This window comes from Melopsittacus undulatus, chromosome 11 (genome assembly GCF_012275295.1).
Source record: "Melopsittacus undulatus isolate bMelUnd1 chromosome 11, bMelUnd1.mat.Z, whole genome shotgun sequence".
Taxonomy (NCBI): domain Eukaryota; kingdom Metazoa; phylum Chordata; class Aves; order Psittaciformes; family Psittaculidae; genus Melopsittacus; species Melopsittacus undulatus.
In genome coordinates, this window is record NC_047537.1 from 23,943,919 (window position 1) to 23,970,808 (window position 26,890).

At 55.2% G+C, this 26,890-nt stretch overlaps 2 protein-coding genes across 6 annotated transcripts in view; both read right to left on the minus strand.

Moving 5' to 3' along the window:
* The window catches only part of BAIAP2 (BAR/IMD domain containing adaptor protein 2), a 43,200-nt gene extending 30,019 nt beyond the window's left edge, over positions 1 to 13,181 (minus strand). For all 5 annotated transcript variants that reach the window (XM_031054553.1, XM_005140725.3, XM_031054552.1 and 2 more), the window contains exons 1-3: positions 13,046 to 13,181; positions 4,862 to 4,937; positions 2,831 to 2,917 (exon numbers count right to left, since the gene is read on the minus strand). In XM_031054553.1, the coding sequence (XP_030910413.1) occupies positions 2,831 to 2,917; positions 4,862 to 4,937; positions 13,046 to 13,117 (235 nt within the window). In that variant the 5' untranslated portion in view covers positions 13,118 to 13,181. The remainder of the gene's footprint in view (positions 1 to 2,830; positions 2,918 to 4,861; positions 4,938 to 13,045) is intronic.
* A 9,352-nt stretch (positions 13,182 to 22,533) lies between these two features.
* Positions 22,534 to 26,815, minus strand: CHMP6 (charged multivesicular body protein 6). Its single transcript, XM_005140728.2, has 8 exons — positions 26,720 to 26,815; positions 26,326 to 26,435; positions 25,827 to 25,914; positions 25,163 to 25,249; positions 24,985 to 25,050; positions 24,659 to 24,739; positions 24,385 to 24,439; positions 22,534 to 24,031 (listed from the first exon to the last, which is right to left on the minus strand). The coding sequence occupies exons 1-8, from the start codon at positions 26,780 to 26,782 to the stop codon at positions 23,979 to 23,981; spliced, it is 603 nt and encodes a 200-aa protein (XP_005140785.1). The 5' UTR covers positions 26,783 to 26,815; the 3' UTR covers positions 22,534 to 23,978.
* Positions 26,816 to 26,890: the final 75 nt, after the last annotated feature.

Below are 26,890 nucleotides of genomic sequence, written 5' to 3' on the forward strand. Positions count from 1 at the left end.
AGGAACTGTGAGCATGGGTCTGTCCTCCACATGCCAGAAACTGGTCAAGAGCCTCAGAGCAGAACAGGAATTACACAGAGAAACTGTCTCAGGGCAAGCGTCTGTGTGTGGACAAGCGGCAGCTACACCCTGCACCCATCAGAGCATCCCTTTAGTTAGAAACCAAGAGCTTGAGCATCCCAAACCTCATCAGTGGGGTTCAGACAGAGGCACGACCCCACCAGACGCTTGCACCCAAAACTCAAGCCACAGAGCCGATTACAGCTCAAGAGCTTTATTATCGCTGGGCTTTCCATGACCACCCGGGATTATCCCGTCTACACACGGAAAATCTGATGGAGAATTCACAAAATGCAAAGCTCTGAGCAGGGAGCTGAGCCTGGAGCCAGGGGCAGTGCTTTCAGCAAGACAAATGTGCAGGATACGTACCAGAGCGATATGGTTTTAAAGAAGCCAGCATGAAGCAGAACAAGCCACCCTGGGTCACCGTGCTGCAGAGCTGGCACGACAGCACCCAGCCAGGGACAGGCAGTTCTCCAGCACCCAGCTTGAAGAGCAATCCTTTGGAGTCACAAGTACCATTGGAGAGATGATGGCAGGAAAACACAGCTGGGTTGGAGCACCCGGAGAGCCACAGCAGCAATCCCAGCACAGGGAAGCCCCCTCAGAGCTCCTGGTCCTTGGCTGTGCTGGGTCACCCAGGGGGTGCAGAGCCCCCGTGGCCACCCCAGCACAGGCAGCATCACTGCAGCACAGCAAGGGAAAAGATGTGGCTGCTTAACCACATTTTAGACATGCGATCTGCAGTCTGCTCTTTGACACCTCCTGCCCCAGAAATGGCATCAGAAAAGCACCCACATTCACAAAACAAAGGGCTATGGAGGGAAACTACCATAGATTCTTTTCTATGGAGGCTGGAAGCAGACATCATCAGTGGTCCCAACCAGAGCATCCCAGAGCCCTGCCTGGTGCCTTGGAGCAACTTTCCCTGTCACAGAGGAAACCACCATCACAGGGAGAGAACAGCGATGGCGCAGCATTAATGCAAATGGCAGCTATGAACATCCCCATTTGCTGCTGCCGCTGGCAGGGAATGAAATAACCCAGACCCCAGTGCTCCTTTCCAGCACTATCAGCAATCCCAGCGCGGGCACCAATAAGGTAAAGGTGTTCCCAGGAAGAGCCATACCTTTGGCGAGCAAAGCTCTGACCTCAGCCATTTCTCAGTCCCTGTTTACACAGCACAGGAGGGGGCTGGTCCCTGGTTATCAGCTCCATGAAGCCACAGCCAGGAATTTTATCTCCACTTTCTTCTGCACAGAGCAGCTGCCACAATAAATACCAGCAGGATCAACAGAGCAAGAGGTCCGAGGAGCAGCCGCTCATCACAGCTCTGAGCTGAGCAGGGGCTGCCAGGATCCCCCTTTGGATGTGCTCACACAGGAGTGGAAACACTTAAACCAACCCCAGCATACTCAAGCCACACAACAAAGGCCCATCAGGAGACTGAGGGGGGGCACTAAGGATGGCTGCTGTCAAACCACCATCCTCAGGTGAGGAACCAGGACCACCAGAATACACCAAAGCCAGGTTTTATGTGAGAGCAAAGCCTGGAGTTGCTCTGAAGGGGAGGCAGGTTTGGGGTCTCCATGCTCCTCCCTGGCTGAGCCACCTCTGATAAGGTTTTCCAAGCTTTCACTTCCAGAAGGACAGAGCTGCTGCATCTTTCCACCCCAAAGAGGTAGATGAGAAGTCCTTAGTAAGGTCTGCACAACCCTTACAATCTCGGTCTCTGCCTGCATTGCACACAAGGCTCTTGTTTTATTTATTAAACAGAAGCAGATTGCTATAGGCAGCTCTAATCCAAGTGATAGAATCGGTTTCCATAGACACTTACTGCTTCCCTATCACAACCCAGGCGCAGGCAGTGAGCTGTGGCTGGGGTAAGCAGTGCCTGACACTGAGCACAGCACAGGGAAACTGAACCCTGGCTCCTGCAAGGGGCTGTTCACTGACTGCTCCATCAGAGTCATTTCAGCTCCACCTCTGCTGTTAACTGACTGCCTCAGAGAGCTCACTATGAGCAGTTTGCCACCTCCTAGGACAGCAACCAAGGGAGCCAGACCTGCAGGAGGAACTGGGAGGAGGAACTGACCTGGGACTGCAAAGGCAACGAGATCAAAACCCATCTCAGCCCCACAGAGCCTTAGAAAACACTGCAGCATCCCTGGGAGGAGCTGGGACAGGAGCCACCTCAATCCACGTCTGCACAGCACAACAGCAGCGAGGGGGAGAACACAGGAGACATGCCTGAGCAATGGGAGGACTGGAAAAGCATCTCCCAAAGGACTTACCAGAGGAGTAAAGGGAGGAAAGGGAAAGGAGGCACCGAGCATCGCAGCTCATGATGTCTGTCGCAACTGGGATGGGCTGGGCAAAGACCGGGAGGAACCGTCTGCAGGACACCTGCCTGCCTGGTCCCCTGTGTCACCCCCAGAGGGGAAGGGGCTGCATCAGCCCCACAGCAGGAGCTGGTGCTTTCCTCTCCCTTGCAAAGCAAGACAAACGCCAGCAAAGCCGCTCTCTGCAAACGCTTCCTCTTTGCAAACACCACAAGCTGACAGTGCCCCAAAATCCTGCGCTAAGAATAGCAGGCTTTTTTTGTTTTAAGCTACATTAAATACAGAGACGCTTTTACCATTCACATGAGGCACGATAAGCTCCGCACTGAGCTCCCTATCCCCTTCAACAGCAAAAAATCTGGTTCCATCCCTGTGCTCGGAGCCTGCTCCGGGTTGTGGCTCCATTTAGCAGTCAATTGGTGACTTACCCAGTTCTTTAGATCCTTGGCTTTCACTGGCCAACTCTCCCATCTTAACCAGAGCATCAAAGTAGCCTTTTGCTGCATATGTCATACCTAAAAGCACAAAAAAAAATGCAGGTTATATTCTCCTTAATGGCTATTACAGCTTCTGTGACACCAAATAGATGCTAGACCCTAAAACAGACATCACTTCAAAGGGCTTAACCCCACAGGGAGGGACTACATCACAAGAGAAATGAGTGAAGAAAGAAGAAAGCTGGAGCAGCAAGTTTACAGGGCTGTTGGGGGGGGGAAGGTAGGTGCAGGCTCTAGGTGGTTTTCATTCCAGTGTAACCATCAGCCTGCTTAATGCTGCTCAGAAAAGAAATCACTGTGGAATAATTGAATATCACAGACTTCTCATTATAGTTCAGTCTTGTTTGTTGACATTCCAGCTCCACTCTCCACTTTAATCAGATAAGCAGGGGGTTTCCTCTAATCACCAGAACACGCTGTACAGCTGGAGCGCAATGCCGTCAAATTAGGTGCTGAAGCTTCTTCCAGTGTGATTTATCCATTAAGATGCTTCCTTCAGATGCCCCCACAAGCTCAGAGATCCAAAGGAATGGATGACCAAAGACAATTTCAGAAATTACAGGAAGAGCTTGAGCTTCAAAGCGCACTCACAGCAAGGATGCGAGGGGAACAGCAAACAAGGGATCGCTCTGGTTACCCACAACATGCTGCAGCTACAGCCTGCCCGAGCTCGGCTGGGATAACACAGCACTCTAGAGATGGACCCCATCACCTGGGTGATTAAAAGCTTCATTATCAGTGCAGCATTTCAGAAGGACACATAAAAACCACGGTCCCGATTGCAGCTTCCTGCTTCAGCCCCTGCCTGCAGACCCAGCAGGGAGCCAGCAGGCAGGAGCACACCCAAACCAAACCTGCCTCGTCAGCATCATTAACAGAGCTGGGCAATGCTGCTGCAGCTGCAAGGGTGCATTAAGTGCCCCATCCCTGGGGATCAGAGTCCACAGCCCTGAGCAGTGGACCGGGATGGACGGGCACTTCCCATGTTAACGGCCAGTTGATCCATTAAAACCTAATAATTAAAAACAGTGCTGGGAACTGATAAGAAAGCAGCGTGCAGGGGAGTGCTTGTAACCTGGGACCAGCAGGAGGGCTGCTTCTGAAGGGGATTCTGACCGTAACATCCAGGAACCTCATTTGACTTGTTGGAATCAAAACCTGCTCCAGCCACAGAGCAGGAAGGCACCGATCCTTCCCAGAGGTCATATTGCAAAGATGAGACATCAAAATATTTCTTTCCACTGGTTCCAGATGATGACAGCCTCTTCCCTAAGGGGCATTTGCACTGAGCCAATTAAAACTAAAATCCAGGATACAAGAGCCGTGCAGCTCCGAGATGAGCAGAGCATCCCCAAGAGCAACAGCTGCCCCTGCATCAAACAAAACCTGCTTTAAAACTCCCTAAAACCAAGCTGAGGAGGGCCCAGGCACTATACCAAGTAATTTTAAGTCAAATGAGTCCAATTTTGGTTTTCATCAATCCATATTTTACTTTTGAGCATTTCAATCTCCCCAGTGACTCCCAATAAGACCCTCTATTCCTAATCAAGAGCTGTCACAAGTATGCAGGTTTTTCTCCCTTCTTTTTCAATGCATTTGCCTGGGCAATTTGAACATTCCAATAACACATCTTTAAACAGAACTTAAAAATCTTAATTCTAAGTATTTAAAGTAACGTTTAGAGATAATCTGGTTGGAGATGTATTTGTTATCCTGTCATCACCCAACATTTTATCACTTGAATTCTTTCTACATCCCTGGCACCCCAGCACATTCATGTCCTGCACATCCTAACAATGTGAGCTTTGTACTGAGGACCAAGAACCATCTCCCCAGCTTCCTCCTCTCACTCCTGCTGAGAACAAAGAACATCCCAAGGGAGTTTTCCAGCTTTCCTCCCTTCCAGCCTTGCAGCCCCCAGCATTCCAGCAATAAACACAGCAGCAGTGTGGTTTCACTTACTTGCTAAGGCTTTTTCATAGGTCTTCCCCATAGAAATGAAATTCCTGAGGCTGGGATTGAACTGCTCCATAATCGTCTAAAGAAAAAGGAAGAACATCATGAGGGATTGTGGAGATGACCGGAGGCAGACAAAGCAGCTCCCTTGGGGCTGCCACACTGACCTCCATGCCCAGAAATGCAAACCCAGCAGAAAACCCTCCCAGAGCCCTTGCAGCAACTCAACCCAAGGTTATCGATGTCTGCAAGAGGATGTTGGCTCACACCAAGAAGCCTTAATACACCCATGCACTGCAAATAATCCCAGATCAGTTTAGGTTGGAAGGGACCTTAAAGCTCATCCAGTTCCAGCTCCCTGCTATGGGCAGGGACAGCTTGCACTAGGGCAGCTTGCTCAAAGCCTCATCCAACCTGATGCTGTACAAAGTAATGCACAAAAGCAATGGACCTATAGGCTGGAAGGGCAAATTTTCTTCTCATTCAAGGTAAGTCAGGAGTACAGGTTCAGGGCAGTGCAGAAGTGGCCTGAAGCTAAAGCAAACACAATGATAAGAACTGCTGAGCACAGCCAGGACGTCCGCTGAACACAATGACCCGTGTGCCACTTCGAGCCATGCCCTTTGCGAGCGTGATTGGAGGCACCTTCACCTCTCACCAAGGGCAAACACTTCCCAATGCTCTCCCCCCGCACCACTGCAGCTCCAGAAAGGTGCCATTGGCTCTGTCTGGATGCAGCAGTGAGGGAAGATGCCCTAAGTATCCTCCCTTCATCCCACAGCTCGATTGAGGAAGGCCAAGGTTGTGTTTTGAAAGCCACAAGGCAGAGGGTTAACAAGGTGATGGCTCTGCAGTGCCCCAGCACAAGATGCCTTTTGCAGGTGCTTCACTGTAAGAGATAACTGAATGCCCCAAATCAGCAATTATGGTTATTGTTATGGTTATATTTGCCATATCTGGTCAGTGGCTGGTTGAGACAGCAGGTAACAGCACTCAGACCAACCATGACGTTGCCCGGAGCTCTGGAGATGATGACTGGTGATGTCCTGCTCCTGGAATGGCCTTGGGGAGCAGCAGCAGCATCTTGGTCTATTGTGCACAAGCAGAAGGGGCTGAAATAACCACCAAGGAGCTGAACTCAGAACAAAGCCACCACCATCCCCACCGAGCTGGTGCTAGCCACGGCTGAAGCCACATACAAGGAATTACACCTCTGTCTCAAAGCATTTGGTGTCACTTTCCACCTGCAAATAAAGGCATAAATGAGGGTGTTGGTGCACACCAGCAGCAGTCTGACAGCTTCTCCTCCCTCGCTATAAGGTCCTTATGGAAACACGGGGGGAAGTAATAATCGGCTCATGAAGAAGAACGGCTCTTTGTGCGCTTGGCAGGGCAGCTCCGGACCCTCCCCTGCCAGAGCCATTCAATCCCCGGCACCGATAGCATCTCTCAAACCAGACACCGATTCCCAGGCGATCTCTGGGGCAGACAACAAAATCCCCATTCTATTGCTGAGAATCCAATCTCTGGACCAAGCCTGGCTGCAGTGGAGCAGCCCCGGTCCCTGCCCCACCTCGGGGACAGCCTCTTGCCAAGGGTACCACCAGGAAATGAAGTTTGATGCCTAAATATCCCACAGAGCCAAGCAGGGATGCACCAGCATTCCCCTTGGGAAGCAAGGCCTTGGCACCCCCCACGCCATGCTACTGGCAACATCCCATCTCGGGAAGGGGAGGGAAGACGAGAGACAGACACTAACAGCAAATAAGCTGATTAAGCATCTGTCACTTCTTCTGAAGCCGGCCAAACACTATAAAGCTCATTTTCTGCCTGAGGCATTTTTATCCCGAGTTCCTGCTGCCTGGCCTTTGGAGACTGTGACAGTTTAATTTTCCTCCCATGGGTGCACGTGTGCAAGGCTCAGGCAGCGCCTTCCCTGGCTCCAAACAGCCATTTCCTCATGGCTATGAGCAGGAACGTGTGTAGAGAGCCCAGCGCCAAGGTGGGGAGCATCACCGAGCTGCTGGTGTTTGTTAGCAGGGGAAATCCTTTCAATCCTCTGAGGAGCAATGGGCTGCAATGCCCTGAAAGCCACCATCCCGCAGCTCTTGGTGCTTTCAGGTCCATCCCACAGCACCATACACACCCCCACCAAGGGCCAAAGATGGTTGCAGGGATGTGACAGGAAAGCATAAGGCTAATGAGAAGCTTCGCTGCTAATTGGGACTGCAGGTCAAGCAACATGGCACATGTGGCAGCTGCTTTGGAGCAGCACAGCGCAGCTCAGTGAACACGCTTAGCTCAGGAGGAGAAAAGGAACCTGTAGCAACAAGCCACGTAGCGAGCTGGCTGCCCTCGCTGTAGAACACAATTGCACAGGAGTTAATTAACACTGATGAGGATTGCTCCATCCTTCCCATGTCACCTTTAACCCTGGTCAAAAGTCTACCTGCATTATATCACAGCATGGCTGCAGGGATGGGATTGCTGCCCATGGTGGGGACATGGACACATCCCCAGTGCCCATGGTGGGAATGGGGACATGGACACGTCCGTGGTACCCATGGCAGGGACAGGACACAGACACATCCCCTCCACCAGCAGAGCCATGGCTACAGCCTGCACCACGCTTGAGCTGAGCCTCAGCAGTGTGAGGCTGGGTAACGTTTATGCGGAAGGAATATTGGCAGGATTTCTGTGGGGAAGTGATTTTTAAGCAGTTTGCTGGGTTAAGTGCAATGAGTGTTTATGTATCTGTATGTACACATGTAGATATCAAGTCAATTCTGCAGCAGTGCTGATATAAACACATCTCCCTGAAGCATGAAGCTTAGTGAATAAATGATGCGGTAGGATCTGCAGCCGAAGAATCGTCCGCAGAGCAGGAGCCCCGATGAGCATCACTTGAATGGATTCAGGGAAAACCCCTTCCAAATTCAGAGCATCCTCCTCAAACTGGAAGGAACCAAAGCACAACTTGGCTCCAGCAGCTGCCAGCACCACTCAAGGCAGGACCCTGCTCCCCACCAACCAACAACAGTCCTTTTATGATAGAATCAGAACGGTGTGGGCAGGGACATGCCCCATCCAACCTGCCTTAAAGCAATAAATAAAGAGAAAAAGGCCCAGAAGGGGTCCTGCTGCTCGGCTGAGGCAGGGGGAAGCGACTCGCCGCTGCCCAAACACCATGGACAAAACCTTAAGAGGAAGTTTGCTGAAAGTGACTGTTTTGAAGACGCTGTCTGGGGCCTTCAACACAAACAGCGCAGCAGGATGAGGGCACTGCAAAGGGCTCTTCACTACAGAGACATAAATAGAGCTTTTCAAGCCTTCTTCTCCCTCCCAGGGTGGGAAAGGAAGGTGACTCCAGACCCAATGCACCTTCACATCCCCTCCAGGTGAGAGGCTGAAAAGCCACCAGCTGCTAAGGAGCAATAGTGACTAATAACCATCTTTACGTCAGGAATACACTTTCCAAGCATCACTTCACGCACAGCAAAGCGCCATCGCTGCTCCTGTGATGCTGCCATCGCACGGCCAATGGATGCCCCACGGGCAGAGCAGAGGCGCTGGGGGGAGCAGCACAGCTCCCCATAAGCCAGGGAGGTGAGGCCAGGTTTGCAGGCCACCGCAGCAAAGCTGATGTGCAGCAGAACACAGGTAATGGCAGCAAATCTCATCCTCCCTCCAATCCCACTCCATCAGCACCACCCACAAGTTGTTTGCCTTCCACGCGCCGCTTGGGCAGAGTTTAGAAAAACACAGGCAAAAAAAACCCCTGGCAGCTGAAGGTTGAAAGAGCTTTTGCTTTGTTCCAGTGCTCTGAACTCCCCGGGTAACACCACTCAGCTCCCTGGGCCTGGCACGGCTTTAGTCAGCTGCCAAAAATGAAACTAATGCAAAGCACAAGGTCCTGCTGAATTAGGGGGGGAGAAGAAGCAACAGAAAACAAGGTCTCCACCTCTTCCCTCCGAGCACACTCCAGCAAGCATCTAGCGGCCACTCTGAGGCTGTCATAGGCAGCCCATCGGTAAAAGTTTGAGCCAGCCCCGGGAACAAGCTGGAAACGGAGCTGGTTCAGGTTGTGTCAGGTTTCTGCTGCGTAGGAAAGACCCAGAGGAAGGAAAGACACGTCCTGAAGGGCTTTCAGAAGTATTTAAAAGCAAGGTCCCAGGTCCATCCCTGCAGTCTCCCAGGGAGCTCATAAAACCCAATACAGAGCAAACCAAACACCAGGCTCTCCTCTGCTCTGCTGGGGCAGGAGATGGTCAGAGGCTGTGGTTTGCTGGGTGCTGGGGCTCTGCACCACTGCATGGCTGCACCAAGCTCCCAACAATGTGTACGCTGCCCTGATTACGGTGCCTTAATTACAGCCAGGTCTCATGTCCAGCCTCTGCTCCCCACAGGAACACGGCAAAGGGATGGACAAGCGGGGACTGAGATGAGGAGGCTCCTGGATGTCCAAGGGATGAACATCACCAATAACACCACAGTGTGTGCCGTGCCCTGGGCTCCTCTTCCAGCCATCCCAATCTCACTGGGGATGTCCCAGACACTTCAGTGAACCCAAGTGATGGACTCTCAGCTCAAAACCAGCTTCACTGTTCTCCCAATGCCATTTTTGATGCCCCTGTGCAGCAGCAAGGTTTGTTGGCTGCTTGCAGGACTGATGCTGCACAGCGGCACGGGTGGCCTGGGCTCAGCCTGGCACCCACGGGTGGCAGCAGGATGTTATGTGACCATGACAAGTGCCATCAGAAGGGCAGCACTGTGCGACTCTGCACTGCCCCACAGCCACACTGCAAAAGCAGCTCAGCCCTAAGGAAGGTTCATTTCTAAATGGGCTAGCCCTGCTCTGGGAACACCTTCATTATTTCTGTATTAATATTTAATGGCCAAACCCAGGCCAGCGCTGCCTCCATCCACTCCTCCTGCCCTCTGCTCTTAGAACGCAGCTTTAAGAGCCAAGTTTCTGCTGGGAGGGCAGGAGAGGAGCTTCACTGGGTGCTGGTCTCAATTGTTCACAACACACACACCTCCCAGCTCTGCTGCCGGGAACATCCCCATGCAGCTGACATTCCCGGGACCTCGATACTATAACACATAACAGCAGCATTCCACAACCCCACTGAGCTGCTGACGGCTGCCCTGCTGCACCCCTCCCTTGCCGAGCACTCCCAAAGCTCAACCCAAGCCAACAGGAATGGCTGAGCCACATCTCCCAGCAAGGGCTCTCGCAAGATCCTGCCCCAAAGCCAGGCAGCACAACCAGGGTTCAACACGATCCTTATTGGAAAGGAGCTCAGGAGCAAGGGAACTGGGGAAAACCCCCAAGGTCCCCATCAAAATGCATTCGGTTTGTATGAGCTGTTGTGTCTGAGAGTGAAGGGCTGACCTACACTGTGCAACATGAGCAGCACAGGAGTGAAACCTTAGCCATGAGCAGGCTCAACACAACACAGCACCAAAGGTGAAGCATCAGGAGCAGCATCGCTCATCGGCAGGAGCCAGGAGCATGGGAAGTGATCCGGGGTGCCTTCAGCTTTATACCACTTCTCAATCCACAAGTTTCAACAACCTGTAGATGCACCACCTCAGCAGAGGTCAGAAACCACTCTCCCAGACTGGAACATACAGAGGGATGGAGCAGCCCCTCATCGCTCCCAAAGTGCATTGAATTCATGGGTGGCTCCAGGGGCCAGCTCCTTCCTCCTGTCACAGCTAGGTCCATCCGCTGCCAATGCACCAAACCCCACAATTTTCCTTCTGATTCACTTAAGCAAGAATCTCTCCCCTCTCCCTCTGGACTGGAGATAACGAAGCAAGAGGCTGTTATGTGGGCAATAACATTTATTACAGCTGATGTGCAGCAAATGACTGTATCAGGAATTCTGCCTGCATTTGTGCAAGACAATTAGGCCTCGAGTTTGGGGTGGTTTTAAGCAAACACCTCTTCAAACGCAGAGCTATTCACACACTATTGCAAAACTGTCTTCCACAGGAAGGAATGGCTTTAGAATGAAACGGAGGTGAGCATGAAAACGGCAACAATCTAATCTGTCGTGAGATGGATTTGTCTTCAGGGGAAGGAAGAATTGCCGGCAAACACAGCATTCTGTGTAAGGGATGAGCAGAGATGGGAGCAGCACGGGTTGGCCGCATTGCTGCCCATCCACTGAGCTGCCTGCCCCTGCCCACAGCAGAACCACTACAATTGGGTCCCCACGAGTGAATCAGCGCCAGGGAGGGTGGGATTACATTGGCAGAAGGTGCCAGCAGCCTCCGTCTCCCTCTGCAATCACTACACATGTGTGGGCAGCTGCGTGTAGTGGCAGCATCAGCGAGGGGGAGGCTGACAGCTCCTCCACCAGCTCATTAGCACCGTCACTCCGAGGGCGAGCGCTGGTGCTGGAAAGCCATTACAATGGGCTTCCTGATCAGAACGCCCTGGGAAAGCCTGTGCAGGAATGGGTGCCTGGCATGGGGTTCAATGGCTCAACCCCCTGGAGCCCTGGCAGGATGACAGCGGTGGTGGGAAGCAAAGTGTGAGGCAGTTGCTCACCCTGTGGCTTGGGTCTGGTGGCTCTGAGGAGGCAGTGGCCAAACCACCCCTTCCTCGTGCTGTTGCCTCCTGACCACAGCAGTGTTCAGGCCAGAAAAACATGGGACAAACCCAAAGGTACTTGGGCAATGGGGATGTAAAGCACTGAGGGTGGTTTTGGAGACCTCAAAGCTTAATGGAGCTCCAGAGAGTTCAGAGACTCTGAGCCTCCAGCCCTCACACCGGAATCCAGGAGGTTGTAGAAGTGCTCAAAGAACCAGGCAAACACTGGGCTCCTGCACGCACCCCGTGCCACACATCTCCAGAGGCCAAGAATAGCATTGTTATTTGGAGACAAGGAGAAAAGGCTCCTCGTCCCCTGCAGGAAACAGTCAGGACCTCCAGCACCCAGAGCAGATGTTGGGTTAAACCACATCGGCCTCCAGCACATCCTCACTCCCTACACCCGGACTGCTCCCATTCAAATACTGAGAAATTAAAGTGTTCAGTAGCTGTCAGGGACCTTTGGACTCCTCTCTGTCCATCTTTGACTTCTGGAGCCATGAGGCCCCGTGCACCCTCTGCTCTGTGGTCAGACCAGCCAGCACTGCTGCTTGCTCTGGCCATGGGTGCTCTGCCCCATCCCTTGACCTGCTGCTCACATGGTGAAGGAATCTGATGGTCAGAGGCAGGAAAAAAGCCTCGCCACCATTCACCCTTCAGCCTCAGCTCCTGTGGGGAATGAGCTTCATTTAAACACTGTCCTTGTAATGGCACAAACCGCCCCGCACGCTGCTGACAGGGCTGCACCCAGGGAAATTGTGACCTGCTCTACAAACCTGTTATTAGCACAGTTCTTCGAGGACAACACACCTCAAACACTGAGTCACCAGCTGAAACCGTTCCCAGCAACTGTCCCCAGACCAACCATCGCTCAGCCAGCAATGAGCTCCAGCAGCTCTTGCCCTGTGTCCCCACAGCCACAAGGCTCCATTCAGACCTGCTCTACACCCAGAGCACCCAAGATTTTGGGTGCCATTAGCTCTGCCTATGGCTGCTCTGCCACATGATCCCCAAACCAAGACTTCGTAACTTTACTACCTTGGTATTGCTTCTACTAAATTCCTCCATATGATGCTTTTTTCCTGCTTAATGCTCCCAGGTAACTCCATCCCACCACTTAAAACACAGGAAATCATGCAAGCTTTCCAGTTTAACAAATGACATCCTGCATTACATGTTAGACTAGAAAGGTTTTATTAGCCCCGGTCACAGGAGCTAGCAGAGCAGAAACCGCTTCCCTCACAGGGAAGATTAAAGCACATATTTTGTGTTTTAATGACACTGGGAGCAAAGCAGGAAGAGAAAGACCGAGATTTCCCAAACTCCAGCTATGGCCGGGACACGGGAAAGGCTCCGACCGCTCCGGGCTGCGCCTGGCTCCCCCGCTCGGGGGGGTTGGGGTGGCGGTGGGATGAACTAACTGGGATAACGCCAGTCCCCCCGTGGGGTCCCCTCGTCCCGGACCCCCCCCCCCCGCAGCCGCTCCCACCCCGACGGCGGCTCCTCCCGCCCGCTCCCGGCGGGGCACGGGAACGATGCGAGGGACGGAGCAGCACCCGAGGGCAGCGCGGCGGGGCCGGGCTCACCTTGTAGACATTCTCGGTGAGGCGGTGAACCTCCTCGGAACGGGCCATGCCGGCCGGGCCGGGCAGCACCATGGGCGGCGGCGGAGGAGCGGAGCGAGCGGCGGAGCGGGAGCGGCACCGAGCGCCGTCCGCGACGCCTTTTATCAGCTCCCGGCGGCCGCCACTGCCCCTCCCCGCCGGGAGGAGCCACCCCGAGCCGGGCCGGGCTCCGCGGTGAGGGGCGGGAGGAGGGTACCGGGATGGGCGAGTTCCTTTGGTCCTCCTGATGCTCATTCCCCATCCCGTTGGTTCTCTCTATCCCATTCCCCATCTCCCTATTCCTGTTGCTCCCTACATTGTAGTTCCCATCCCATGCCCTCCCTATACCCCATTCCACATCCCAGTTCCCATCTTCTAGCCTGTTTCCCGTTCCGTGTCCTCCCTATACACAATTCCCCATCTTGTACCCCATCCCACACCCCATTCCCCATCCCGTGCTCCCTTTATACACCATTCCCCATCACATTTCCTATCCTATAGCCATTTCCTATCCTATAGCCCTGCTGTACCTGACCCTATGGCCCCAGTATTCCCCACTGCACCCTGCTTTACCTGTCCTGTATCTCCTGCTGTGCCCCATGTCCCTCAGCTAACACCCAGCACAGCCTTGCCATACCCCACCAGCAGGTGCTGTGCTCTATCCCCAGCTATGGGATGGGAAAGAGCAGCTGGCAGATGCAGGGTGTTGGTTTTATAAGGGGAAAGGAAGAGTTCACTGGCCAGGAAGGCCGGGAGAGCAGAGGTGGGATGAACCATCACCGTGGTGCATGGCAGCCCGGTGCAGCACAGGTGGTGCTTGTCTGTGGCCCAGGAGAGATTAGCACTGGTGGGAGGACAGGCAGCTCCTGCCTGCCTGCCCATCACTGTCCCTACCCTGTACCACTGCCTGGCCAGCTTCGAGACCCAGGCTCACACCTTGTCATCTGCAGCACCGGCATTCCCCTGGGAAGCCCTCGGAGCCCTCCTGGCTGTGGGATGGTTAAGCTGTAGATCCCTGTCCTTCATCCTCCCTATTCCTTGGGCCGGTGGCAGCTTTTGCGCAAGTCCCATGACACAATGAGTGGGGACATACCCTGGAGCCAGTAGCCCGCATCCCACTGCCTCACAGCCATCCCCACTGGGCACAATCTGCCACCAGCTGCCTCATCCTGGCCCTTGGGCCAAGCCTTCCTCTCCCTTCTCTCCCTCCTCTCTGCCACCAGCAGCGGTGAAACAGTTAAGCAGCTGAGTGCGCTTTTTCCCATCATCTCCTCCATCAGTTCTGAGAACAGTCGATACCTTGGTCCCAAATCTCCTGCCTCTATTCTGCTTCCCGCCTCTCACTCTCCATCCCAGCTACAGCAAATGGGGTGTGCACCAAGGGCAACCACTCGCTCTAGCCACATTTGGGTCCCATTTTGGCTTCTATGCCCTCAGATTTCACACTCCAAAGAACAGGAAAGAATTTACAATCCCTGAGAAGGGTTTTCCTCTTTTTGCTAGTTAACCCTTTCCAGGGGGCTGGGAAAGAGAAGTAGCAGTGGGACATCACCTCAGGGGGACCTGGGAATGAGGCCACCGCAGGAGACGTTCCCAGGAGGGATGCCCAGCTGCCTGTACCAATACAAGGTACTTGCAGTGCCCCTTTTCCTCTCCATCCCACTCCATCCCAAGCAGCCAGTCCTGGCAAGACACTGCTCCCATGACCAGACACCGGGTCCTCGCTGGCTTTCCAGTGCTGGCAATGGATTCCAGATCAGGAGAATGCCTCCATCCACATCTCCATCACCCTTATTTTTAGTTACGTTATGTAAGTTCTTCGCGACGTCAGGGATGTGGGGGGTTCTTGCATCTAACTGCAGTGACAGCCCAGCGACTCCAACAAGCTGTTCCTCTGGTGAGGAAGATAAAAGGATTTGTAATTTCTCATAATGAAAGAGGCCTTTGGGGACGACCCTCAGAGAATCTCGCACATCCAGGCCTGCTCTCAGGCAGCTGCTCCACTTTCTTCCCTTCCTCTGCTTCTCCTTATCCCCAGGAAATGTGAACACTGAGAAGCTTTCTCCCTCCTGCCCGCCTGCTCCCAGAGTGAGTCTTCGGTTGGAAGCAGCCGGTGATTTATCCTCACGTTCAGAGGCACATTTAACAGATTATCGTTGCTTCTGGCTTCTCCCATGTCACAGACTCTCGATTTGTGACAACAGAACAGCCACCTGGAGCTGCCATTTGTGACAGGGAACAGCTACCTGGGCTGGTCCATGCTTCCTGTGCTGTACCCGTTCCAAATCTCATCCCTTACTCCATGCCCCATCCCATTCCCTATCAGATACCCCATCCCTTACCCCATACCCCATTCCCCATCCCATGCCCTCCCTACACCCCTGCTGTGCTGCCTATGCCCCGTGCCGCAGCCCAAGGCAGAGCCGCCCCGCAGCACCCTGGGAATCCGGGGCAGGAAAAACCTGCCCTTGCCTCGTGCCGCAGCGTTTGCTTTGATTGCTCTTTTCCCCCTTGGTTGCAGCTCTCTTTTGTCAGGGTGATTCACTCCCCGGGGCTCGCAGCAGCTGGAGCGTGCCCGGGGTAACCATGGAGCACAGTCCTCACGGGCTGCCTGAATCCCCGTGGCACATCCTGGTGCTTCTCCTGCTCCCTTTCCGAAGGCAGCGCCCTTTCACTGCGGAGGAGCACAACGCGGTGGGTGCAATGTGGCGCCCCCCGCCCCGGCGTGGGGCAAGCTCACAGCAGCTCTGGCACCATCCCCATCCCTGAGCAATCCCTCCCCTTGGCAAACGCGGGGTCCCTCCGCGGGGTGACGGCACCATCGGCACACGCGGCGCCGGCCACCTCCAGCCCCGGGTGGAGCGAAGTTGCTGTGGCAACACCAACTTATGCAACAGCCGCTCGGCTGCAGGTGTGGGGAGCAAAGTGCTGGTGCTGAGCATTCATCAGGCTCCCGCTTAATGACCGCGCTCCCGGCCGGGTCACACATCCCAGTGCAGCGATGGCCAAGGGCAGCAGCACAAGGAGGGACCGTGATGGGGAACAGCCCCCCGGGATGCAGGGCTTTGGCCCCGAGCTCACTGAAAGGCCCTGGCAATGGGTGCGGTGGCTGCCCCGGGAGGGAGGTGGCTGCAGGGCAGCATTGCTGCCCAGGGAGGGGAAAGCACTGCATGGGGTCAATGGGAGCTGTCTCGTCGTCAGGGAAAGCCTCCTGTGACACAGGGGAGAGGTGGTGCCAGTACCTCGTGCCTTTGAATGTGATGTGTCACCAGTGCCTACAGAGAGGAGCGTCACCGATACAGGGAGGAGGAAACGGAGGCAGAGCCCCCTCTCCTGCCACCCCCTGCATGGCACCTGTGGCTGAGCTGGCCCTGGGAACGGCTCCGGGTGGTCGCTGCTCGGTCCTTGGCACCTCGCAGGAAGGTGGATGGTGTCAGAGCAGGGAGCAGGGGGTCTCTGTGGTGGCCGGGCTGAAGAAGCCTCCTCCATCTGTAACTCACCTGCTTGTCCAACACTGGAGGACAAACAGTCCCTTCCTTCTCCTCACCTCCGTTTTGGAGCATACGGAAAGGGAAGGATAAACCCAGCACCTCCCATAACCCTGCGCAGCTCAGGGCTGGTCCTACCTGCAAGTGTCAACTCGTTAATGAGATTACCAGGACATTTCCGTGCTCTCTGGCTGGGACAGATGGTTTCCCCATGGGAGCCGCAGCAGAGTCCTCTCCAGCCTGCGCCGGGGGTTCCTTGTTTCTCAGCTGTGATTTAATCACATCTTAACGTGATGTTTCTAATGTCTGGGGGGAATCGGCCTGACAGGTTGGAGCAGAACCAACCCAGCAGCAAGTGCAGGGCATCTCTTCCTCACCACCCTGCTCAGCTCTGACCCCGGCCTCCCCGGCTCCCCTCCCAGAACCCGGCTGTCCCTGCTTTGTCTTTGGAGCACCCCATTAACCTCTGTGGGAGCTGGAGCAGCAAAACCCCCACAGCAACACCAACACTTGGGTCTTGGAGCCACTCACCCAAACACGGCTTCACTCTTCCCTTGGTAGCGTGGTTGTCACTCTTGGGTACCCCTCATGGCTCACACTGCTGAGAACTGGTCCCTCCATCACATGGGCACCACGTCCCTCGAGGGTGTGACATTGGGTTACTGCTCCATGTGCTGCCTTGAGCCACACATGAGTTTAGACCTCCTCTTCTGTAGGGTCAGGACTTAAAAGTTGCCGCTGAAGTGGAGCTTCCGTGCATGTGCCAGCAGCTCCCAGCCCGTTAACCCCCCCAGCACAAACAGGAAATCAAGTAAAGCCATTTACTGGGGATTAGCACAGGATGAACAATCCAGGCTCTTATCCAGGCTCTTATTGTGCTGGGGGAGCTGCAGGGCTGGAATCCAGCACAAGGGCTGGGACACTGCAATAGTGACTTCCAGCCTCTGCCTCACACTGCTGAGCAGGACTCACTGCACTTGCAAAGTGGGTCAGGATGAATTCACAAAGCAGGAAACTGAGGCACGGTGCAGTAATCCGGGTAGGTTTTCCCTAATCCCAGCTGAACGAGACTCCCAGCAGCACAAGGTGCTGTTTCCAGGTATTTGTATACCTGGAATTGTTCTGCCCACTGATGTGGCACAGTGGCTCTGTGTCCGTGTTGTGTTCTGCATCGGAACACATGTCCTGCTTATGGTGTGAAGCATTGGGAAGTGGTTCTGCATCCTGGCCTTTCTGTGTCGGCCACACAGAGCCTGGACAGGGCACCAGGACTGGGATCAGGTCTCACAACTGGGGTCATTAATGGCAGTAGAACAAGTGGTGGTGCCAGGGTGGGAGCATGGGCTGAGGGATGGACCCCAGGACCTCCAACTCCTGCATCCTCCGAAGGAGCAGGATGCAGAAGGTGGTGTTTTGTTGGTTGGTGTCTGGGATGCTCCCATTGCCCAGGTCAAAGCTGGAGCCTAGCTCTGTGGGTAAAATAAAGATGGCACAGCGGCAGCATTCCCATAGCATGGACCAGGAAGCCCCAGCTCCCATCTCATGACTGGGGGGACAGGGACCTGCTCTGTGTCCCCTGCAGACCCCAGGTGATGGGACAAGGCAGAACCAGTGTGCTCCGGCAAGGTCACCAAGGCCAGGAGAGCCGGGATCCAGGCAGAATCCAGCCTGGAGCAGGAAGGGCTCTCCCGGGGGGCTCCTGGGGAGAGCGAGCGCAGGGAGGAGCCGGAGTGACGGAGGAAACGGGAGTGGGTGGGAGAACAAAGCGCTGCGGATGCCGAGAGCTGCGCTAGGGATGGGGAAGATGGAGGGAGCGGAGGCACCGAGTGCATGGGGGATGCTGCAGGAGGGGATGTGAGGCTGGAGCTGGCTGCGGGAGAGCAGGAGATGCTCTGCTGCCTTCCTTAGTGACCAGGGAGAAAGGAAGGGGGGAATCTGGGCTTCAAAGCAAACAGCAAACCCCAACCCCTGCTCAGCCATGCTGGGATGGGAGAGGACATGGAAGAGCCCCAAAACACACTGAGCTCTGGGGTTCCTCCATGCTGCTGAGCAGCCCAGAGCCCCTCTCACTCCTCATTGCCCCAGCTCCTGCTTCCAGGAGTGAGTAATGCTGAACCACAGCTCGCTCAGGAGCTCTCCGGGGGTCCTTCTGAGTAACAGGAATAGTTGATGTGATCCGCATAAGTGGCATGATGGGATTCTGCATCATGTTGCTGAAATAGGGGAAGCACATGGGGCAGTGCTACCAGCTGATGCATTGCACAGGGGCAGTGGGTGCTGGAAGTGATGCTTTCCCCTACAGAGGGGTGGCTCACAGAGAGGAGGCTGAGGGGACAGGATCAGATTCCACTGCCACCTCCTGCCCCTGTTGCCTTTTCCTTTCAGAGCTACCATAGACCCCAGCCCCACACCACCCTTGGTCATGTTTGCTGGTTCCACAGCCTCATCGGATGGGCCCAGCCAGGCACTCACAGCCGTATCCAGCTCCCATCCTGCTGCAGAAACACCGGGGCTCAGGGTGAAGCACACGACACTGAATTCCCACTGTTCCTCATCCAGTCCTGCGGCTTCCCAGCTCCCACATGGCACCTCTGGCCTTCCTGCACGGATGGGCTCGCACAGGGGCATTGTCTCAAAGGCAGAAGCACGGCCCTGGTCTGATCTCCACTCACTTCCTCCCTGGGTCATTAATCCTGCACTGTCAGGCTCTGGCTCCTTCCTGCCTGGCATCAGCTCTCCACGCTGCCTGCACCTGGCTGGCAACCAAGGGCCAGGGACCAGAGGTCCCAGCGCAGCCCTGCAGGGACACCCAGCGCGTGTCCACGGCCTCAGGGGACACACTGCAGGGAAACTGGGGCAGAGCAGCAGAATGGGGTGACCCGGGGGCAACCCCCACTTCCCAGGGCTCCTTCCATCCACCCGGGAGCTGCCTCCTGGCTCTCCCACAGCTGAAGCATTTCAGCCACCACCAAGCACCACCATCCACCGAGAGCTCCCGTCTCACAGCAGCGCCAGCAAAGGTCACATTCCTGGGCTGAGCCGCGGCTCTCACAAACCTGCTTTGTTCCCAGCACTGCTCCAATTAGGGAATTGCACTGCTTTCTTCCCTTCTCTTTTTTCCCCACAGTTGAGCTGTCAGAACTTTGCCTCTGCTGGAGCCTCTCCCATCGCTCCCGAGACTCAGTGTGCCAGGGGCCCACTTAGAACATGACAAAGGGGAAAAGGAAGGAGCCAGCGGCTGGTTCCCAGTGTGCAGCTGGGGCAGGGGGGGTGGCATTGCCAAGGCTTTGATTGCACAAGAAGTCACCAGTGCCAGTGTGACCCCCAAGGGTGGGCAGCACCACGGAACCTCGGGGTGGGGGGTGACAAAGAGAGGGGAAAAGGAAGAACCCCTGCAAAGCTCTGTGAGGAAGTGCCTGGCCCTGACTTGGTGTTTGATGGGGAGGGTGGAGGACAAGGGACGTGTCCAGTTTGCTCCCAGCAGGGTAGAACTGAGGGTTGCTGCTGGGGGGGGCACGGAGCAGGGATGCAGGGGCAGCTCTGCCCAGTGATGCTCCTCAGCACTGTGGACCCTGGGGGCCGTGTCGGGGTGCACAGGCAGCCCCCGTCTCCGCAGGCAGCGCCGCCATCCAGCTGTGTTGGCATAGAAACTGCCAGGGCTCTGCCACCGCCTCCCACGTTACACAATCCAATTACACACCAGTGAAAGGGCTGCTGCCACTTAATGGCGAGGGGTGAGAGGCTTCCAGGCTGCCGGGGGGGGGGGGGGAATAGGGAGGCCTTGCCCCCAAACCAGCTCCTAGACAACGGCCAGAGCAGCGCCGGGGTGGGCTGCAGGGCAAGAGAACAGACCCCAGCGAGGGAATGAGCCACGACTCCGTTGCCTCCTGGACACCAGTGAATAGGAGCCTATTTAAAGGCAGCGCCGCTTGCATAACACTGGCACTAATTTCCTCTCCCCCACAGCCTCATGTGTCCACCCATTGGCAGCGGGAGGGTCTGTGCAGGCAGAGCCCATCGGCATGGGCAGCTCTGCTGCCGCCGGCACAGGCACCGTCTCTGCAGGGGAGCAGGGAACAGGCTCCCTTCCGCAGCCGCTGCCACACAAGTCACGTTAAAGGCCACGGTGGCTGGATCCGGTTGGAACAACCACAGAGGCTCCGGGAGGAGGGACCCATCACCAGCTCCTGTAAATGCACAGGGACTGGAAGCCATTGTCGCCTTCACCCGAGCCGTGTCTGTGAGGGGCAGGACTAACGCGGTGTCTGTCCCATGGCACAAACCTCGCAGTGCCTCTGGCACACTGTTGCCTCAATGACTTCCTCGAGGGAGGACATTCCTGTTAAAGTGCATCTGGCCAAGCACAACACAGCTGGAAGAGCCCCACGCTCAGCTCACGCTGCGGGTGCCGGCTCCCACCCCACTGCCCCAGCCGAGCGGGTACGAGGTAGCGTTCACCAGTAACACTGCTCAGCACAGGCAGCTGCGCTCCCAGCGGCCCTGACAGGGGCTGAGCTGCCACCAAGGGTCTGGTTGGGAGAGACCCAGAGGCCTCCGACTGCCTCCATCAGTAGGAGATATAAACCCAAACTAATGAGGAAGTATCGGGTGGCAAAGCCCCAGCTGGTGGCTCAGCACATCCTGGGCAAGGGGCCCTTGTCCTGTGCCCATAGTGGAGCAGGCACAAAGATGGTCCTGAGCTGTGGCACCCTGCAGACCTGTGTGGATTTTGAATGGTACCAACCCGCAGGGGACTGGAACTGTATGAGCTTTAAGGGCCCTTCCAACCCAAACCATTCTGGGATTCTATGGTATAATGGGCTCACCTCAGCTGACCTGTACATGGCACCATGGCTGGGGTTTCACAGGAGCCCTCCTGGGCAAACAGGATGGTTTCTCTATCACACACGGAGCCTGTTTCATATTTCCTGCCACATCTCTCCCAGGAGCAGGGGGTGGGAAGCGGGGAGGAGGGAGGCAGCACCTCCAAAACAGTCACTGTGAAAACACGAGCCTGGAAGAGGAATCGGTGCAACCATCCGAAACAGTTTATTGTTAGAGCACACGCAGAGGTCACCCACCCCTCCTGGCTCTTCCTCTCAAGGAGACATACACAATGTGGTTGGTGCAGGGATCAGAGGAGGAAGCTGCTGGTAATCTGCTCCCAACTTTCCTATTAGTTCTGTAAGCGGCCTCTTTGCTGTATTAACAAACACCAGGAGCTGCATTAACCCCTTCAGCACTAACCCCACTGCCTCTGGATTAGCTTCCTCAGGGACGCTGGCTCCTGTCTGTGCCAGGACGCTCGTGAGAAAGCAAACTGGAGCACACAGGGTGGGTGTGCTCCCTCCTCCTCCTCCTCCTCCTCAGTGGTGGTGATGTGCCAGCCCTGTTTAACAGGGTTTACACAGTGGTAGCAGCAAGAGCTGTGCTCGCAGGAAAGGTCCCTTCAGGACCTCACGGCTGCGGCCAGCATTCCCTCCTATGGGTTACACATGAAACAGGGCACAGGGAAACGCCTCAACGCCAGCCCAGCAACGACTGAAGGAGCCGTGAAGGAAAAACGTTGCACAATGGGACAGACCCGGGGCGCTGCTGGGGACAAGGCTCCCTCTGGTGGGAAAACTGCGCATTGCAGGAGAGCAGGGGCGCAGCTCCCAGCAGAGCAAGAGCCCTGCCTGGATGGCAGCATCCCACGAGTGCAGGACTGGGCCCAGCCCAGCCCTGGCGGGTGTCCAGAGCACTCAGCTCAGGCCCAAGGCTCAGTTTAAACCCACTCTGCCCATCCCAGAGAAAGGTGTTGGCTAAAGCTCTCCCGGTCAGTAAACACGGGCCAAAGCTTTGCTGTGACACATTGAGAGTGGGGTGGGACTGAAAGTGCTGCAGCTCCAAGGTGCAAACCGCCCCGAAGCCACACGCACGTGGGAGGAGGATGCCCTGCTGGTCTTTGGAACATAACAGAGATGACACAGAAAGGACGACTCAAGAACAGAGCTGCTGCTGGCCCATCACCACACAGCCTCTGGGAATACTTATTATTGTCTAGCACCAGATCACATAACCCCAAAGGCAGCCACAAGAAGTCTCCAAGGATCCGATGGTCCTTCTGCTGTCACAGAAACAGGGACTAAGGGTTGTGACTTTGAGAACATAATAAATAAAGATGCACAGTGTCCTGAAGAGCAGCTGCAGGCTGGCAAGTACAGTTTGTGTCCAAGAACAGCCACATATGCCCACCACCTGCCTGGCCAGGCAGCATTCCAAACCCCTCATCTGTGCCAACCCCACACCTGCCATACCACGGGAAGCACCGGCCCATCCACAACACAGATGGAACTGCTCTGCCCTCTGCTCACTGAGCAGTCTTTGGAGGGTTGATCTAAGAACCTTCATGTCTGGTACAGAACAAGCCTCACGTTCATCCCAGCCTGACCTTTCCTGTCTCCGAGCCTGCAAGGAAAAATCAGACATGAGCTGGCAACTGGAAACGGAATCGATCCCAGCCCAGCAGAACGCTGCAAAGGTGAACGCTGGTACTGGTGCAGAGCCAACCAGCAATGGCTCCTGGCTCACAAGGCAGGCACAAGACTTCTTGCTGGGATTGAAGAGGCTCATCAGGTTCCTGTCACCCCAAGGTGTCACTCAGCACGATGAGTGCAAGCAGATGGAGCAGGATCCCAGTGGAAATGGTTACCAAGCACCCCTATCTCATGCCCAGCACAGGGCAGCTCATCACCTGTACTGAGATCTGGCTTTTCTTGTGTTAGCATCACTGGTGAGCCATCCTTTGACCTTTGCTCAAGTGAAAACACCTCACTCATGAGCTGGTTTTACACAGAACTGGTTCCAACCCGTAGCATGAAGTCACTGCCTCTGTCCAGGCTGCCCGTGCCCCTCCAGAGCCTCATACACCCCAGCCAGTCGGATCTGCACAAGCACAAGAGACACCAGCAGCTCTTCCACAAACAGAATCAGAAGAAGGAAAGCAAAGGACTGAGGGCAGAGAAGATCCCAGCGTGGTCTGGAGGGCTCCGAGGGCAGTGGTTTGTCCTTGCCCAGCCATTTCAAACACTCCATTGCTCCAAGGGTGGCATCTCCTGGGGATCCAGTCACAGCAAAGGCAGGTTCTTCACTGAAATCAGACCTCGAGAAAGCATTTGGCTTCCCAAGCTGAGGAGCTGCTGTTTAATCCCATGACAGCGCAGCTGAGTGACTTCAGGGTTTGAGTTACAAAAACAAAGCACTAGAAAATAATCTTGATACAAGAGCAATGATGAGCTGAGGTTCCCCTCCCTGTGCAGGGAATCCTGCTCCACATCTGCCCAGCACAGCTGGGTGTTGCCAAGGCATTGCTTGATCCCAGCACACACTGGGATGGCAAACTGTCCTGGGTGAAAGGTATGTGGGGGAATCCCCAGCAGTGGGAGTTAAGATGCTGCCACCAGCTCTGGCTTTGGCCTGTTCTTGACGGGTGATGCTTCTGTGGAAGAAGAAGAACTTTGTTACAGAAACAGGGAATGCAAATGATCTCCAGGCATCTCCGGGGGAGGAACCAGGACTTGGGAACAGATGTAACAAAAAGGAACTCCTGAAGAGGAATGAGCAGATGCCAAGTGAGCAGAGACCAGAGCCTTGGGTGCTCTTAACATAATGGGCTGGCTGGGTTTGTCAGAGCCATGTGGGGGAACAGCCCAGATGAACAGGGCTTCCAACCAGAGAGTTTATGTTCCATCACAGTCGCTGAGACAATACTTACACCAGGAGAGGGTCTCAGACTACTGCACAGAACTGAGAAGTAAGAGAAGCCAAAGCTGCAGAGCACATAAAGCATACCTGGGATCTTCTCTGGAAGTGGCTCAGAAGGAACTTCTGGAAGCTCCAGCTGTTCCTGCAAGAAAATGGAAGACAACACGATACATATCTGGTGGTGGCACTAACCCCTGGAGTGATTAGCTTGAATTATTGACACAATAATTGGGCATAAACAGGAACAATGGAGATCTCTGGTGGAATAAGATAAACTACTGAGAATGGGAAAACAGCCTTTCTCCCCTACTACAACCAGGTTCCTGAAAATGTGGATTTACAGTGAATATATCAGTCTTACCTGAGTAATAGCATTTAATTCTTCTAGAATGGCATCTTCATCCTCCTCTGTCAGGCTGCCAGCCAGTATCTCATCTATTTGCTATGAAAGAGAGGATGAGAAAGACTCCAGTAAACAAAAGAAAAGCAGAAGCAGCTCTCTGGCTTGTAGCACAGAATCAGGGTGAAGGGGTACCCAGGAAAACTAACAGCTACACCATCTGCAGGCACCTGGGGTTTTATGTCTGATCTGACTGCCTCTAGATAAGGCTGGGAACACCTTGCTCCTCAGAGAAGCTCTGCATGCCAGGGAGCCTGCTCACAGCTATTCATGCACACAGTACGTACCCTCTGGTACTCCACAGCATCCTGGGTTTCACCTATTATTCTTTCTACTTCTTCTATTGACATAACCTGAAGAAAAGAACCACAATCCAGATGTGAGTGAGGTGTGCAGGGTAACGGCTACAAACAGGCAGGACTCTGCCAAGCCCAAAGCCTGCTCAGCCAGCCTGCTCACACCAACCTGGTGCATCTTGTGCAGACATTCATTTCCTATTTTCAGGCCCTCGATGACCTTCATTTCAATCTGGGTGAATTCAATATCCTGGACCTGAAACAGAAAGGAGAAGGGGAAATGTCAGGGGCTGCCATGTTCCCACTGCTGCCCAGATACAGACTGCCAGGAACCCAGAGAAACTGCAAGGAGAAAGCAGTCAAGAGCCCTTTCCCTGTCAGTAGTCAGGAACACACACACAAAGCCTCAGCACAGGCAGCTGCAAGAGCACATCCAACACCTCTGAGTGATTTGTAGCTGACAGCCCAAGCTGAGGCCACAGCTTCCACAGCCACCCAGAACAAATACCCCCATTTCTGCAGCCCTGGCACTGGGGAAGTTTCTCCAGCAGCTCCCCACACCCTGAGTAAAGCTTTAGTAATCTACCAAACATGCATTTAACACATGCCCTGCCCTAGAGATTCAAAGCACGCTCACTGCTCCGTGCTTTAGGGAAGAGTCACTGCGCACGTATGATTCCAAGGAACTTCAGGGATATCTGCCCTTTGGCAGAGGACCAGAGCTCCAATAGGGCTCGAGAGTCAAAATGTGATCGAATGTATGCAGAAGGAACACCCACTCCAGGACAGGAGCTCCCAGAGCCAACTGCTCCCGGCCCCGGCTCCTCACTCACCATCTGCTCCAAGTTGCTGATTTGGTTTTCTGTTCTATCTAGAAGCTGCTCTTGGTAACGCTTCTTCTTCAGCAAGAGCATGGCTTTCCTGGGGGACACAGGGGGAAAAGGCACCAATGAAAGCAAATCAGCCTAAAAAAATCCCATCCAAACCGCACGCGTCAAGTGCTTTATCCAGAAGAGGCTGAAGCCACGTGCAAGTGAAATGACAGCCCCGAAGTGCTCCTGGGCAGAATCAGGATGAGCAAATTCGCTGTCAGTTCACAGATCTGGTTGACTGGAATTTCAAGTGTATGCGCTGGGGTAATGGAAACTGACCCCTTGCCCAAAGTGCTCACGGCTGCAAGGCAGCTGCTGCTGGGTTAACACTCGTGCGGAACACGGGTTGTCTCGCTTGGTTGAAGCACAGAGCTTTAAACTCCCGAAAGGACAGCCCCGACCCGCGGCGCTGCCATCGCCACCCGCATCCAATCACTCCCGGTGCCCCCCCTGCGCTCACTCCTTCTTGCCGTCCTTCAGCAGCTGCCGGGCGAGCGCTCGCTCCCGCTCCAGGTTCAGGTTCAGCCGCTTCTGGTACTGCCTCAGCTTGTCCCGCTGCTGCTTCAGTTGCTGCGGGAGACAGGGCCGGACCCGCTCACGACCGGGCCGTGGCACTCCCACCCCGCTCCACAGGCCCGGCCGCCCCCGCCGCGTCCCCGGGGCCGCCCTCAGCGCGCCGAGACCGCGGCCTCGCCCCCCATTCGTTAGCGGGGACCCGGCCCCGGCGAGCGCCCAGGGCCGCTCGGGGCCGGGGGCGGCCGAGGCCGGGACCGCGGGTCTGCTGCCGGAGCCTGCGCCGGGACCGCGGGTCTGCTGCCGGAGCCTGCGCCGGGCCGCGCCCCCACCGCGCTCACCAGCACCGCTTTGTCCTGCTCCGTGACACGGCTCCGCCGCTTCCGCCCGAAGAGGTTCCCCATGGCCGCGCCACCGCCGCTCCGCGCCCCGCCCCGGCCCCGCTCCTGCCTCGCCCCTCGACGGCGGCCGCGCAGGACCCGCACAAAGCGAAGGCGAAAGAGAGCGCGGCG